At 38.2% G+C, this 18,033-nt stretch overlaps 1 protein-coding gene across 1 annotated transcript in view; it reads left to right on the forward strand.

The window, feature by feature from the left end:
- The window catches only part of LOC136863413 (ecdysone receptor), a 372,729-nt gene that overhangs the window by 331,445 nt on the left and 23,251 nt on the right, over positions 1-18,033 (forward strand). The window contains exon 5 of the mRNA XM_067139824.2: positions 6,499-6,633. Within this exon, the coding sequence (XP_066995925.1) occupies positions 6,499-6,633 (135 nt within the window). The remainder of the gene's footprint in view (positions 1-6,498; positions 6,634-18,033) is intronic.

Raw genomic sequence — 18,033 nt, forward strand, 5'->3', positions numbered from 1 at the left:
AACGACTCTGATATCCCACGTTGCTAAGGTAATGGAGAGGATACTGGAAAGTAGGATAAGTTTGAGGGTTGAAAATTAGATACAGGAAAATCAGTTTGATTTCAAAAGTGTAAGGTCAACAATAGAGCCCATTTTCATTATAAGACAACTAATGGAAAAGCAATGGGAGTATGGAAATGATATGATGATGACATTCATTGACATTGAAAAGGCATATGACAGTGTCCCCGGGACTAATGTTAGGGACAGTCTGGTGCGAAAAGGAATTGGACAGGGAGTAATAAAAATTATCATGGCAATGTACAAAGAATGTTGTAGTTGCGTGCAAACACAAGTTGGCAGGACAAGTTGGTTCCAAATCACTAGTGGGCTGAGACAGGGAAGTGTTCTATCACCAATCCTGTTTACAATAGTAATGGATGACATCATGAGAACAGCAAAAGCAACATATGGAGGAAGAGAAATTAACAGATGATATAAGGTGCTTAATATCAAACACGGACATGCGCCACCTATATCAAAATTGAGTTAAGGATCGATCATTATAGTACTTTTAATGCTCTCTCTGAATTAGTGGCTCATGTCTTTCATAAACGAGCATTTGTACTTTTATTTTTAACATGGAAATATGCAGTTTCTTTCATAATCGGACGCCTCCAAACATAGTTTCTATCAAAAAAGGACATGCCCGTTTCAGCCAATCAGATTGCTACAAGTGACAACTGTCATGGCAACCGTTTGTTTACATTCTCTTGTCGGTGCGTGCTTGGGAGTTTAGTGTCCATGCTTTTTTCAGCGTTTTACTTATGATATAAATATTTGAGAAAATATTTTCGTTTAATAAGACAATGTTTTGGAGTGTCCACCTAAACTTGAGTATGTATAATGAAGATAGAGAAGTGGAATTGCAAGTAAAGGAAGCCTACTTTTGGCACATTCTTAATACCAGGTTCAGTTCAGGGTTTTCTTCTCCAGGCACAGATGACTGTACTACATGCTTGGAACTGGAGCAATGTATTAAGTTTGAAAAGAATGAACAGGAAAGATCAACCTTAATTTTGAAGAGAACTGTCCACAAAAAACAAGCAGAGAATTTTTTCGACATCTGACGGAAAAAGAGGAGGACTGTTTTTAAAGTCTTATGATTGCCAAAAGAGCCTTGTTTTGTGATCAGTCGGCTTATTATTCCAGACAACTCTACTGTTGTAACAGGCACCTCTCAAAGCAAACTGCACCCTGACAATATGTGTGTTTATACGTGGCTGGAGAATGAGGCAAAGAAATTAGAACTGGTATTTCCAATTATTGGACACTCATATTTGCCCTCAGATAAGATTTTTTTTTCACTCATTGAGAAAGACCTGAAGAAGATGACGACCATAATGAGTCCAGATTAATATCATGGGGTGTTCAAAATGTTCGGCACAGTGAAATTGATTGGACATACCTGGGAACCACTGAATTGGAAAGAACAAGCACGGATTTATCTGAAATTTGCTAGTCAACTTCATTTCAAGATTTCACAGTGTAAGGAAATTGTACTCAGTTGTACAAAAAGAGCTAATTTTGTAGTTAAAAGTGAGTTAGGCTACTATTTGGACACAGGTATTGAGCGTAAGATCACAAAGGCAGGACAGGCAAGTTTAATGTTTTGAATCCTTTACGCATTGATATTGGCGTGAATGCAAACCCACAGAAACTTCAAGATGTTGATAAATTACGAGGTAAGCACTTCGGAAAAGAGAGGAAATTAAATGCCTCTCTTAAGTGGCATGTCAAAGTCAATAATAAGCACAGTTGTAGTGAAAATGAACAAGCTCGAGCTCTTACCCACACTAGACACTACAGGTCCAGAATTATACGGGAAGCTGTGGAAATATGTAGAAATCCTAACAATTTCAACAGGGACACCGGCTATCAATTAAGTAATACCTGGTTGCCAGCCATTAAGAATTTACATAGGTAGTTCCCTTCCCTGCCCCTTCACTATTGTTATTTCGTCTCTGTGTTTTTTCCAAATTCGTACATTCCTCATCACCAGATGTTTCATTCCAGGCTTATGTCTATGTCTTACACCTGTCATAAGTTACGCAAACACGTTACGTGAACCGCTTAGTCTGATTGTGATAGTTCGGTCAGCTTCCGCTTCGAACACTAGCGTTGTGCCACGTCCTGGGGGCCATCTGGTGGTGAATGAATGTACCATTTCTACTTCTATCGTAACATTCCAAATTCAAAAGTGTCATTGTTTAAGAAGCCTTTCTCGTGGACAGTCGAGAATTCTTCTGAGGACACAGAGCACAGTTTTCTGCGAAACGTTCAGAATTTCACCTTATTTTCTTGACACGGCACAAGCCCAAAAGCCTATACAATATCATGTCTATAAGTACGGACCGTGAAAGCACTAATGGCAAAATGAACAAGCTGTTAATGATTACGAATGTGATTGTTTTGAAGAAGTACAGTGAATCAAGAACTGAAATGAATGTTAAAATTGTTAACAAAGTATAAGAATAATCTTGTTTCTTTCATACTTTCATTAGGCCTATATTTCTTTTAAAACAGAAGATTACTTTCGTGCCATCCTGCAACTTTCATTCCAAATATTGAGATTGTTTCAAAAGTGGACAACTACATGGATGTTTGTATCAAAAATGGATGGACAAAAGCCAATCTTAGTTTCAAAAATGGACATCGTCGTATTTAAACGTGTTTTACATTGCCATTAAGTGTGGACCATGGTTTTCTTGTTCATACGGCTGGCAATATGGCACACAAACATTTTCACACTCGTATCGGTAGGTTAACATAGAGAAACAAAAATGTGGCTTTTGTCCCTGTTTGATACTAGGCACCTCATATTGTGATTTGGGGAGAAGAGGACATGAAAGTTCAAAAACAGTTGGAGGTGGTGAATGGGAAGATCGAAGAATGTAGATTGAAAATAAGTGTAGAAAAGAGTAAGAGTAGAAAGGAATGGAAGAGAAAACAACAAAGTATGAAGAACTGAATTGAAATTGGCACATGGTCCTTAGCAGGCCTCATCGGAAAGAAGAAGAAGAAGAGGAAAACTCTTGTTATGACTAGAGGGGAGAAAGAAGGGAACGGTCAGATTAGACTTGCAGACCAGCTCCCGTAAGTAGTGGAAACGTTAAAATACCTGGGGAGGGAATTAATGGAGAATGCTCGACTGGATGCTGAAATTAGTAAGAGGATTCAAGCTGGAAGCTGTTTCTATCATAGTGTAAGGAACTTGTTATGGGACAAAGATGTGCCAATGGAAGCTAAGGAAACTATGTACAAGATGTATTACGTACCCATAACAAATTATGGAGCAGAAACTTGGACAGTGACAAAGAAGGATGAGAGTTGAATACAGGCAGCCGAAATGAAATTCTTGAGGAGTATGATACCGAAGAGTAGAAGAGACAAAATAAGGAATGAGAAAATCTGGGAAGAAATCGGAGTGGAAAAAATGAATGATAGAATAGAAAAGAGCCGACTAAGATGGTTCGGGCACATAAAGCGAATGAGTGATGACAGAATGCCAGAAAAGGTGATGGAAATGCAAATGCAAGGAAGGAGAGGCTGTGGACGACCACGAATGAGATGGAAGGACACAATCCAATGCAGTATTATACACAGAAACCTGGACTGGGACACAGTGTTGGAGGAGGAGTGGTAGAAAGACCGAAGAAAGTGGAGAGGAACCATATTTGCCCCTACCCGGCTACAGCTGGATAAAGGGAAATGATGATGATGATGATGATGATGAAATACATGAGAAAGAAAACATATAACAACAGGTTATTTATTTATTTATTTATTTATTTATTTATTTATTTATTTATAATAAACGTGTAACAACAGCTTATTTATTTCTTCTTCAGGTATAATAAACGTATAACAACAGATTGTTTCTTCTACAGGTATAATAAACATATACCAATGGATTATTTATTTCTTCTTCATGTATAATATACATATAAAAAGATATTATTTATTTCTTCCTCAGGTATTTCTTCTTCAGGTATAATAAGCATATAACAGCTTATTTATTTCTTCTTCAGGTATAATATACATATAACAATGGATTGTTTCTTCTACAGGTATAATAAACATATACCAACAGATTATTTATTTCTTCTTCAGGCATAATATACATATAAAAACAGATTATTTATTTCTTCTTCGGGTATAATAAACGTATAACAACAGATTGTTTCTTCTTCAGGTATAATAAATATATACCAACAGATTACTTATTTCTTCTTCAGGTATAATAGCCGGCCCCGTGGTGTAGGGGTAGCATGCCTGCCTCTTACCCGGAGGCCCCGGGCTCGATTCCCGGCCAGGTCAGGGATTTTTACCTGGACCTGAGGGCTGGTTCGAGGTCCACTCAGCATACATGATTGGAATTGAGGAGCTATCTGACGGTGAGATAGTGGCGCCGGTCTCGAAAGCCAAGAATAACGGCCGAGAGGATTCGTCGTGCTGACCACACGACACCTCGTAATCTGCAGGCCTTCAGGCTGAGCAGCGGTCGCTTCGTAGGCCAAGGTCCTTCAAGGGCTGTAGTGCCACGGGGTTTGGTTTTTTCAGGTATAATAAGCATACAACAACAGATTGTTTCTTCTTCAGGTATAATAAAGATATACCGACAGATTATTTATTTCTGATTCAGGTATGAAACACAACAGATTATTTATTTCTTCTTCAGGTATTATAAGCATATAACAGATTATTTATTTATTTTTTAGGTACAATAAACATATACCAACAGATTATTTATTTCTTCTTCAGGTATGAAACACATAACAGATTATTTATTTCTTCTTCAGGTATAAGAAGCATATAACATATTATTAATTTCTTTTTTTAGGTACAATAAGCATATACCAACAGATTATTTATTTCTTCTTCAGGTATAATAAACATGCTACAACAGATTGTTTCTTCTTCAGGCATAATCTGTTGTTATATGTTTTCTTTTTCATATATTTTTAAATTATATTTACAGTTTATAAATTTCATTATGATGGTCTGGACCTGACTTAGATTCAACTTTGATTTGATGGTATTAGTTTTTATATTATTATTCTACAGTTGTGTAGAACTATATGAATAGGAATGCTTCATTGACAGCAACTGGATCTTTCTCTTTCTTAGAAACGCAACAGTCACGCAGCAGCAGAGATATAATGTTTGAAAGATTCTTGGCAGTATTAAGGAATGTACTTGTTTTTCGTAATGGTAACAGGAACTAACAGTGAATGATGATAAACTCGCCAACGTTTCTATGGTAATCAAGTTACCTCACTGAAGTGCTGTCAACCAATTATATTTGGCCATTGTCAGCAGTTCTGAAGTAGGTTACTTGCATTGCAGCATTATGTTTTATGAAAATGATCTAAAAGGTTCTTTAAGTACTACATTGAAACAATCAAACGAGTTGACTGCACAGTTAGGGTCACGAAGCCGTGAGCTTGCATTCGGCAACCCTGAGCATGATTTTCCATGGTTTCCTATTTTCACACCAGACAGACACTGGTCATGGCCGCTTCCTTCCCAGTCGTTGCCGAAGATCTTCCATGTGTTAGTGCTGTGTTAAACCACGAACAATAAAAATATCTATTGAAAAAGTTAAAAGAATAGATGAATCATACTATTGAAAATTAAAAGCCAATTCCTAAACTGTGTGTAGTGATAGTAGTGGGATAATTAACGTGTATCACTCCCTTTTCATTCGATTGTAATAAAAAGCAGAATGCAGCAATAGATAAAGCGAGATTAGGGTAAAATATGGAGGAGGAATAACTGTCTGGCTTTTAAATTTGCTTTACGTTGCACCGGCACAGATGGGTCTTATGGCCATGATGGGATAGGAAAGGGCTAGGAGCGGGAAGGAAGTGGCCGTGGCCTTAGTTAAGGTACAGCTCCAGCACTTGCCTGGTGTGAAAATGGGAAACCACAGAAAACCATCTTAAGGGCTGCTGACAGTGGGGTTCGAACCCACTTTCTTCCGAATGCAAGCTCACAGCTGTGTGACCCTAACTGCATGGCCACCTGCTCGGTCTGGCTTTCTGACTGATGAAGACTTGTCATCAAAATGTTTCTCGAATATGATGCTCTAAGCTATTATGTGTGGCTCCTTTTTTTCCTTGCCTGCTGATTCATGTAGCCTCCCTGGGTTTTGCTTATTCAGCTTCTCTTTTTGTTTATCGGATAGTATTCCATTGAAAATGACTGTTAATTCATTGTAAACAAACTTAATGAAGTATAATAATTACAGCTATATGTTTATGTTACTTTAGGTGGTGTTTTTATAAAAGCATTAACTTAATTTTTATGCATTACATTTAAAGTGCTAGGATTGGGAGGTTAATTACTTGTTAATAATAGTCCACTTTCTTTTTAGTAAAGAACAATGTTTCACATTTAACCTGAGGGTAAATCTCTGATTCATTTCCTATTTTCATTTTATGCATTATATTTCAGGTCGAACCTGAAAAATTGCCTGCTCCTAACGGAGTGAAGCCTGTAAGCCCCGAGCAAGAGGAGCTCATTCACAGGCTCGTCTACTTCCAGAATGAATATGAGCAACCCTCTGAAGAGGACCTCAAGAGGATCACTGTAAGTATAGGAGTCATTTTTATACAGCTTTGAGAGCTATTCCCCGGTCTAGAAAGCCCAGAATAACGGCAGAGGGGATTAGTCGTGCCGACCACACGACACCTCATAACCTGCAGGCCTACGGGCTGAGCAGCGGTCGCTTGGTAGGCCCAAGGCCCTTCAAGGGCTGTAGTGCCATGGGGTTTGGGTTTGAGAGATATTAATTTCAAGTTATTATATCTCATTCTCCTATAGTGTGTAATTACCCAGACCAGGACAGAATCTAAGAATACAGCTAAAACAAGGACTTAAAAAAAGTAACAAGCATTCTTTAGAATTGTAAACCTTTGTATAGATCCATGAGAAGATCTAGTAATTACAAGACTGAATCAATTCATTCAATATAACTAGTTAACCTCTTTATTTGTATACCAACTGTCTTTTTAACCAGTTTCAGAGCAATTATCACCTTGAACATCCCTACAACAGCAAGGCAGCTGGGCATCAAGCTAATTACCTTATCTTAGCCTTTACCTTTTACTCCTGTGCTACGACAGCCAGATAAAAGCGTGGTTTAAATTTATGCGGCATTTTGCACATTTATCTGGAAGTTCAGTTGAAAACATACACTACGACTTTCATTTATGTGCAATCTGCGAGAATGTTCTCTAGTTTAGCTATGCCAAAGTAGGAGAGGCAGCTAACACTTTCATCTGGGACTTTGCTCCTATCGGAGACACTGCTGTAAGAATTAAGATGGCTGCACATCATGACTAATCTACATCTGCATGATGCTATACGAAAAATAAGTTGTTATAATGTAATCTATATATATAAAATAAGAGCTTTGTCTGTGCATTGCTCAGAATTTAAAAAGGATGGTATTTGTGTATTGGTCGTGTCCATAGTATAAAGGAAATGCACTTTTTAATTTTTCGTAATTTCTGTCTGTCTGTCTGCCTGTATGTATGTATTGTACCAGTAAAATAGCCCGACTTTATGAATGAATTTTAAAGTTAGCATGAAGTAGGTCTCAGGGCAATTCTGGGTAGTTTTTAGCTAGGGCTTGGTACAGGAGGCAGGGTCCCATCTACAAGAAACATTTTAAATAGATTGAATAATAGTTTTATTCAGAAAATGCATTTCAAAGTGCACATCACCTTACTGTTGATAGTCGCTGTCTTCAACATCGCCTTTTGATGACCCGTGCTCCCAGTTCACCAGGCTGAATGGGGCTGGAACTCGTTCTGGAAGTTGCCAATATTACGTTGAGATAAGGCTGGAACATCCAGGTTGGTTTGATATGGGTTTGAGTCTCGAACGTTCGACGTGCTGGACGTTCTCCGACGTTCTCTGACGATCTCCGACGATGTTGCGGAGTAATCACTCATCACATAACTTATACGAGTGTCCAGAATTACACAGCCCCCAATACTTTGGTTTACCAGCACTGTTTCATTTAATATGGTTGGGATATGCAGTTGAATTCACTCTTAGGGCCTGTACTACGACTGTCAGATAAACAGCCAGATACGTAGGCTGCAGTTTTGCAAACTAGAAGTTAAATATTTTCTTGCGTACTACCAACGGATTTTAACGGCGGGATTGTAATGCGGAAGATGTAGTAACATTTTTATTGGGTTGGTAATAAGGTTACTGAAAATATAGTGAAATTTAGCACGGTGGTATACGTGTTCCCTGGTGTTTTCGTTTGTTTAGCTCTATTCCTTTTGAAATCGTATTACTAGAATCCAATATCAGACTCTTATTAAGCTATAATGTGGAAGTCCAGGTCAAAAACAGAATTAGGACTGAAATATACACATACGAAGAAATGTTAAAATTAATTAACTGTATAACGAAACTGAAACTGTTATAGAAAATAAAAAGACTGAAAATGTAACCTGGACGCAAAAGTTAAGATTCAGGTTATGTATCTTTTTTGTCTAGTACTATTTACGAGGTTGCGCGTTACGACGAAAGTAAAGTTTATATTCGTAATTAATGCCACTGATGCAACGTGGCATCATTAATTTTATTATTAATTCAATGTATTGTTTGCTCATTGAATAAGTAGTTAGTTTCTTTCTTTTCAATACAATGTGAGAATAGTAACTGGCAAGCATTTATCTCACTTTAGCGTAAATACTTTTGTAGCAAGTTGTTATGAAGTAAAAGAAATATAATTTCCTTAACATCCTCATTCGACGGACGAATCGCCATCAACAACGTCGTATACCTTTACTCCATATGTGCGTCGCGGATAGATTTGGAATAGAACCCACGCTTTTGACACGCATTTTAATGATTAGGAAATGTGTACTATCACCTCTAGTAACCTACCGACTACCATTTACAATGGTAAAAAAATGTTAAGACTATTGGGACTCGAACGCACGAAAAACTACTTAACAGCAAACTTCGATGCCCTAACGACCACGGCTACCGATGAAACTTACGGTTAACTGCTTGTGTACTACTCATACTCTCAGTAGCAACAACTTACTAGCTTGGGAAATTTTTAAGAATTCTGGGATAGCTGGACAGGAAGCATGACATACTTTATAAATATATACATAAATTACATTGTAACAACTTAATTTCGCACAGCATCATGCAGATGTAGATTCATCTTCATGAGTAGCCATCTTGATTCTTTACAGCAGCGTCCCCGATAAGAGCTAAGTCCCAGATAAGAACGTTAACAGCCTCTCCAACTTCGGCATAGCTATACTCGAGAATATTTTCCCAGATTGTACATAAACGAAAGTCGTAGTACGCGGATTCAACCGAACTTCCAGATAAATGTCCAAACTGCCAAATAAATTTATACCGCACTTTTATCTGGCTGTCGTAGTACGGGCCCTAAATCTTGTAGATAGAATTTATAAGTTCACTAAAGATGGAGATGCGGGTAGCATCGAGATTGGAAGAAAATAAAGCACAGTTCATGAATAGAAATAATGAAACTGAAAATTGTTCACGCACTTGGCACAGTTCGTGGTGATTTTCCACTAAATAAAGTAGCACTTGACGTTGAAAGAAATGTATGACTGCTCTAGAGTTTATTAAAGACACTGCTGTCAGTCATGAAACAACACTAAACACTTTGACGAAGAAATAAGGTTGTAATGATAAGCACAGTTCATTGTTAGGCGCACTTGACATTAAATAAAATAGGTGACTGTTCGAGAGTTTATCAAAGACACTGCTGTCAGTCACACACAAATAATTTACACACTGTTCAGAAGAAATAATACACAATTTTGTTTGAATTGGACAAAAAACAGAGTTTGAATTCACAGTGAAACACTTGTGTCGCAGTACACGATTATACTTTTATCATGGTAATCATTTGCAGTAACATTCATGGGAAAGTTCGAATACTTTCATAAATACTCATGTCTATTAAGGAAATTATGCTGACTGAGATTTAAAGAAAAAATGTCACAGTTAATAGTATAACGTAATAGTGTCACACTGAAATTAATTATATGTGTTCAGAGATAAGCTCTGCTGACCGAGATTTAAAGAGGAATATCACAGTTCCTAGAATATTGTGGTAATGAACTCAGTTCCACAAGAACGAAAGTAAGTTATACAGAGAAATTTCTACTGTTCATGCACACAGAATATAAGTTGTACTTTACTGTTGTCACCTAAGTCCAATACATGACTTGTCATAATCAGAGTTCCAACACACGCAAAATGTGCAAGTTCAACATGCCTGTCAGAGTTTAAGTCCCACATGAAGACTTTAAATATTCGAAGATAGGCTCTGTCAGCACTTTGACGAACACTGCAGCATGGAGAGTCAGGCTGAACACTCAGCTATGACTGTCTGATCTGGGTAAAGTGAGCTCTCCTTATATTCAGTTTGGGGCTCCTACGTCATCACATAACGTGATCCCTTGAGGCTGATTATCTCGCGAATCCCTTGACGGATTTCCTTGAGATTCGCAATTTGAGACGTTTATGTTATCCTCTTCAAAATGACGTATCGCTCAAGTCACTGCGATTATTATTAGAGAAGTTTTGAATTTTTTTCAATCGAATGTTCGCGAAGGCATGACGTTCATATCCAGAACATACCAGGCCATGCAGGCTACACGTGGTGTCAGGTGGGTAGTCTATCTTGTCCCTGCAGCTGCGTCACACACACAGCTGTCGGCGGCTAGCTTGTTTGCTCCTCCGAACGTAAACAAACCAAGTTCGCTCTGAACGTCTTGCGTGATGATGAAGTACAATTAATAGTCAAAAAATGCGGCATGTACAGGTCATAACCTGTGCAGTACGTACGTACGTACGTATGTATGTATGTATGTATGTATGTATGTATGTATGTACACGCATCACGAGAAAACGGCTGAAAATAATTTAATGAAAATCGGTACGTAGAGTCTGGGAATAAGTTGCTACAATCTAGGCCATAAATAATTTTATTCACGCGGATTGGAATGGTAGTTTAGGGGAAAGCCTAAACTTTAATTCTCAAATTTTTGCATTATTATTGGTCCTATCTTAATGAAAATCGGAATACAAAGTCAGGAAATAAGTCGCTACAATCTAAGCCATAAATAATTTTATTCACGCGGATTGGAATGGTAGTTTAGGGGAAGGCCTAAAATTTAATTCTCAAATATTTGTGTTATTAGAGTTCTATCTTAATGAAAATTGGTATTCAGAAGTCGGGAAGTAAGTCGCTACAATCTAGGCCATAAATAATCTTATTTACGCTGAAAGAAATTGTAGTTTAGGGTAAGCCTAAACTTTAATTCTCAAATTTTTGCATTATTATTGGTCCTATCTTAATGAAAATCGGAATACAAAGTCAGGAAATAAGTTGCTACAGTCTAAGCCATAAATAATTTTATTCACGCGGATTGGAATGGTAGTTTAGGAGAAGGCCTAAAATGTAATTCTCAAATATTTGTGTTATTATTCTTATTTTAATGTTCATAATATTTAATTAATTCGAAAATTTCTTGATGTGTAGATTTTCATCCTAACTTGGCTGATACTTCCACGTTATAGCCAAATAAGCGTTTAATATACAGAAACAGGAAAGCAAGTACATTATATTTTAATGTCCAATGGAAATCTAGAGCTTCTGTGTTGGCCTGTAAAAAATCAAACCAATCTCCAGGGTAGGCTCTTCTGCTACACTCCTTTACAATGTGTTGAGCCTCTGAGCGAACTTAACTGGCGGATGTCTAGATTTCAACCGGTTCGTCTGAAGGTCAGGAATATTGGAGTGGATAAGCAAGTCAGGGTTCTCATTTATCTTGGAGTATTGTCTTATCAGATCAAAAATTAGATGTATGGCTTTTCAGGCGTTTGCTCTATTAACCAGCGTATTGTCTTAGGTCTGACACTAGACTCTTCAGAGTGGGATGTGTCAGACCCTACCCACTGACGCTGGGGAGTATGCAGGTGAACTTATCAGAAGCCTATTGTATTGTCTTAACAGTGCTTGTGCTCTACAGAATGAAGGAGGCATGATGTTGCTTAGGACAGGAAGCCAGTGGGTAGGAGTCGATCTTATTACGTCTGAAAAAATCCTCATTGTGTTTTTGAGCTGAGTGTCCACAAGTTTCACATGGCAGCTGTTGATCCACACAGCAGCACAATATTCTGCCACAGAGAAAACTAAACCAAGGGCAAGACATCTCAAGGTAGTTGCAGAAGCACCCAACTTGTGCAGAATGTTGTTACGACTAATAATCTTCGCTGATGTATTTACTAGATGATGCCTGAAGGCGAGTGTCTGATATAATGTTATACCTAAGTGCTTTGTGTCTGAGGACCTTACAATGAAATGACACTTGGAGAGTACAGCTTGCCATTTTGTTATTTAGATGAAAGCAGGACACCTCAGTTTTGCTGGCGTTTGGTTGGAGTCTCCATTTTCGAAAGTAGTCACTAAGAATGGAAATGTCATCAGTTATAATGTTCTCCATTTCTTTCAGGTTACTATGATATGTAGCTAAGGCTATATCATCAGTAGGGGGTGGATTTCTATGACCTAAAAAAACATAAAGATATGACCTATAAAGTTCATGAAGACTTAATGAATAGCATCTACGTTACATAGTAACACTTTTATTACAATTGCTACAGGCTGCAATTAATTTAGAGTTTAAAAAGTTTTAATTCTTCAAAATCTTTAACCCCAAAAAATCAACTAAAATGATGAATAATTCATGAACTCGTTAAGGTTAAACTGCATACTCCTAGGCAAGGATGGACTCTGTGGAAGACATAAACACTACAGTTACTTTCACTATTCAGTATTCAATCAGCTTTAATTTATACACAAAACATATGTTATTTGAATGAAACTTTCATACGTGATCTAGTCTCCATTATCAGAATTTTTGCAATTTATGACCACATGCATCTTAAGATTGTTGAATGAGTATCCCCTCCTGTTGTCGCTGGGTATCATCTTGTAGCGAGAAAAACTTCTTTCGACATCACATGATGTAACGGGAACGTAACTTGAATAGAGTTAAATCACTTGCAGAAAATTCCTGGAAATCTGCAGATGAAGGGTTTCCACAAAGAATGTCAGTTATTCCACGCAGGTACACAAGTCCGCTATTTTTTTTCCAGTACATTTTCTAATTTTCTACACACCCTAGATGCTATTGTTCCTTTCACATGCTTTAATTCCTGTTCAATGCACTTTACAACATCCAGTGCATTGCTTAGTTCTGCACCTGAAACTTCCAGTTGCGTGATTGCTCCAGATAAAGAATTAAAATTGGACATTATGTTAGCCAGGTCCACTTTTAATGTAGTGCTACCGAGCTCGATAGCTGCAGTCGCTTAAGTGCGGCCAGTATCCAGTATTCGGGAGATAGTAGGTTCGTACCCCACTGTCGGCAGCCCTGAAATTGGTTTTCCGTGGTTTCCCATTTTCACACCTGGCAAATGTTGGGGCTGTACCATAATTAAGGCCACGGCCGCTTCCTTCCCACTCCTAGCCCTTCCCTGTCCCATCATCGCCAGAAGACCTATCTGTGTCGGTGCGACGTAAAGCAACTAGCAAAAATAAAAAAAAATAAAAAAATGAAGTGCTTGAAAAGAAATCTTGATTGGATTTTATATAGGACGATTCTGCAGGATCAAAAGATTTCACGATCTTCTCCACGACATCTAAGTTGTTGCAATAGTACACTGCGGCATCAAGCCAAGTCCCCCATCGCGTTATATCTGGCTTGGGAGGTGAACGCAAATTGGAGCTTTCTTACAGTTCGATATTAATTTATCATCTTCAGGGTAGCTACTTCTAACTTCTTCAGCTGCCCTATGCAAGGCATGTGCAAGACATGTCACATGTAGCATTTTCGGGTATAGCATTTTAAGTCCCTTGGCTGCCTTCACCATATACGGAGCAGCGTCAGTTACAAATAGAAAAATGTGCTCTCTCTTTGCCCCGTTTGGCCACAACAGATTCATTGAACTGTCGAAGAGTACTGCAATGGTGGAATGGTTTGTCTTCTCTAGCACTTCACATGTCAGGAGGAACATATCTCCAGGCCGGTCTTCCTTCAGCGTGCCAACGATCACATTTGCTAATTATCTTCCATCCACCTCTGTGGTCTCGTCTATTGAAACCCATATCTTACTGTCTCCCACGCCACGCCTTATTATATCCAACATCTCTTCATAATAAGGGGTCAGATCGTTCTTCCTGAGAGTAGATTCGTTGGGAACAGGATGCTTTGCATATTTTTCAAGAAAATGTCTGAAGTTTCGGCTGTTAAGTTTCTTTAAAGGAATATTAGAGGAGACCATCATCTTGCAGAGATCTTGTGAAAATTGTGAACACTGTGAACTTGATGTCGGGGTTTCGAATAGCAGACGTTGCCTATTTTCGAGTGCAGAATATCTAGTTACATGATTCCTATGTTTTACAGTATTACAGTGTTGTTGCACAGAGAAGCATTTTTCGGCAGTAACTTTTACCGTACACAATTTACAGAATATCGCTCCATCTGTACTGAATGTTTTCACCGAACTCGCGAACAAAACTTCGCAACTTCCCACAAATTTGAGACTTTTGCTTTAGGCATATTGAAAGGAACTGAATGACTGAAGCTCCCTAATGACCAAGGTCATTCAGTGTGTTGAAGGTGGAAGAGGGAAGGGCGAAGGAGAGAGATAAGAACAATGACAAATAACTGCAGAATTACCTCTGCTTCCGTGTAAACAATAGCCCGGTTTCCAGGAATTGACCCAGCTAGCAAACAATAGCTCCTACCTGTTAGAAACATTCTATACACTACTTTAGAATGGTTCTTCAGTTGAATATTCCAGACTATCCTGAAAAATAATTTCTAGAGCTTATTCTGATTTTTATACATACATACATACATACATACATACATACATACATACATACATACATTATCTTTATAGACTGTTATGCCTTTCAGCATTCAGTCTTTAAGCCTCTATGAATTTACTAAACGTCGTCACAATCCTCGATTTGCAACTAGTGTTGTGGCCTCATTCAGTTCTATACCTCGTATCTTGAAGTCGTTAGAAACCGAGTCTAAACATCGTCGTCTTGGTCTCCCTCTACTTCTCTTACCCTCCATAGCAGAGTCCATTATTCTCCTAGGTAACCTATCCTCCTCCATTTGCCTCACATGACCCTACCACCGAAGCCGGTTTATGCGTACAGCTTCATCCATCGAGTTCATTCCTAAATTCCTCATTCCATTGTTCCCACCTGCTTGTACCAGCAATCATTTTTGCTATTTTCATGTCTGTTACTTCTAACTTATGAATAAGATATCCTGAGTCCACCCAGCTTTTGCTCCCGTAAAGCAAAAGTTGGTCTGAAAACAGACCGATATAAAGATAGTTTCGTCTGGGAGCTGACTTCCTTCTTACAGAATACTGCTGATCGCAACTGCGAGCTCACTGCATTAGCTTTACTACACCTTGATTCAATCTCACTTACTATATTACCATCCTGGGAGAACACACAACCTAAATACTTGAAATTATCGACCTGTTCTAGCTTTGTAACACCAATCTGACATTCAATTCTGTTGAATTTCTTACCTACTGACATCAATTTAGTCTTCGAGAGGCTAATTTTCATACCATACTCATTGCACCTATTTTCAAGTTCCAAAATATTAGACTGCAGGCTTTCGGCACAGTCTGCCATTAAGACCAAGTCGTCAGCATAGGCCGAACTGCTTACTACATGTCCACCCAACTGAATCCCTCCCTACCATTTTATACCTTTCAGCAGATGATCCATGTAAACTATGAACAGCAAAGGTGAAAGATTACAGCCATGTCTAACCCCTGTAAGTACCCTGAACCAAGAACTCGTTCTAACATCAATTCTCACTGAAGCCTAATTGTCAACATAAATGCCTTTGATTGATTTTAATAATACACCTTTAATTCCATTTTATTTTATAAAATGAAATTAAATTGAAAATTACCAAAACATGCGGTTATAATGCTACTTTGTTCAAAATATGCCATAAAACTTAAGAAAGCCTAAATATGCATTTATATGCCCAATGAAACCTGTTTAATTTTGATTATCATGCTTGTAAACATGTTGAAAATACAGACTATAAGATATAATGTTAAGGGAAAAAATATGACGTGTCATAGAAATCCACCCCCTAACCATCAGCATAGTAAAATTTTCTGGATTTCGTTGGTGGCAAATATAGATTTAAGAAGAGAGGAGCCAAGACTGATCCTTGAGGGAGACCATTATTCAATCTTCTGAGCTTGCTGGTCCTATTCCCTAGAACAACCAGAAAGAGTCTATTATTAAGCATGTTTCCAATTAATTGTACCATGGTTTTGCATGGTAATACCTGAAGAAGTTTATACAGCAACCCTTCTCTCCAAATGGTGTCAGTAGCAGCAGAAAGATCCTAAAATGCAGCAGAGGTTTTAAACCGTTGCTGAAATGCATGTTGTGAGTGCAAGGACTTGGTCACAACAGCTACGATTCTTCCTAAAACCAGCTTGGTCAATAGGAATATGTTGATTAATTACAATGCTAATTCTGTTGTATAGTAGTCTTTTCAAGGAGTTTATAGCAACAGCTGAGGAGAGCAATTGGTCTGTAGCTTTGTGGTATATCTTTTGGTTTGCCAGATTTCAATATGGCAAGGGTTTTTGTCTTCTTAAACAACTTAGGAAGAATACCTGTCTGAAGTATGTGGCTAAAGAAGCACATCAACCACCTTCTCGCATACCGTCCCATATTTACGATAAATTCAGGATGTATTCCATCAAAATCTGGTGCCTTACCAACTTTCATGTCTTTTAATGCTGTATCAACCTCATCAATTGTGAAGGCTTCAGAGTACTCGGAATAAGTTGGAGAGGTACATCTAAGCATCCTTAGGTTCTTTTTCACCGTTTTTGTATGATTTTTATCTTTAGTAACCCTTGAAGTTAAAACAGTATGGAAGGCTATTTTGTTTGGTGAGATAGTTGACCTCTCTCTAACTCCTGTTGAGCTTCCTTCAAAGTTTTCTCAGTAGGCTCCAGGCTTCTCTACTGGAATGAGAAAAATCCAAGTTACAAACTGTTTCTGTCCATTTCTGTCTGCGTTTTTCATCCAGACTCCGTAATAGCTCCTCACCAGTCGTATGGGAACCTGTTTCAAGAAAATCTTTGTATAGGGCATCACTCTGTTCACTCCATCCAGCAATGTATTCTTTCCTGTAGCCTCTTGGGATGTGCTTTTTGGCTACAGATTTCACAAGCCCTACAAATCTCTGATTGCAGGAATCCATCTGATGCATTTGTTCAGCTCTTCAGAGAATTCCGTTCAGTTTGCCTTTTTAAAGTTCCAATGTGGGCGTGGGAAAGATGTAATTAAGGGAACAGAGATGCTCATTTCAAGGAAGATTGGTCTGTGTTGACTATTTGGGAAGTCCCCCATAATTTCTCTCATCATGGGTAGAGAGTTGCCTACAAGGTCACATGTGACGAAACAGAGGTCTGGGTTGGACTCTCGCTTCCAAGCAGCAAATCTAAACGTGCCTTTGTCTTTGGCATCAAATATAAGATGTACATTTTGGTCTTCTGACCATTCTACTAAAGCTATGCCGCAATCATCGTTTCTTACATATTTCCAAGTTTCATGATGGCTGAAGTTGCCAACATAGATAGTTGGATGACTTGCATCTGGAAGGGCTGGGGTTGGCTAGGGGTTAGCTGGAGGTTTGTAGATATTTACAATGATTACATCTTGCAGTTTTATTGTTACAGTATGAATATTATTAATTGTACTAGATGAGATGAATTCAACCTGCTCCAAGTTGTTACGGGCATATTTAACAATTCCATATACATTGACAAAGGTAGCACTAATAATACTATAACCATAAATCTTCCCTCTCTTGCTTAGCTCAT

Source organism: Anabrus simplex, chromosome 2 (genome assembly GCF_040414725.1).
Source record: "Anabrus simplex isolate iqAnaSimp1 chromosome 2, ASM4041472v1, whole genome shotgun sequence".
NCBI classification, from domain to species: Eukaryota; Metazoa; Arthropoda; class Insecta; order Orthoptera; family Tettigoniidae; genus Anabrus; species Anabrus simplex.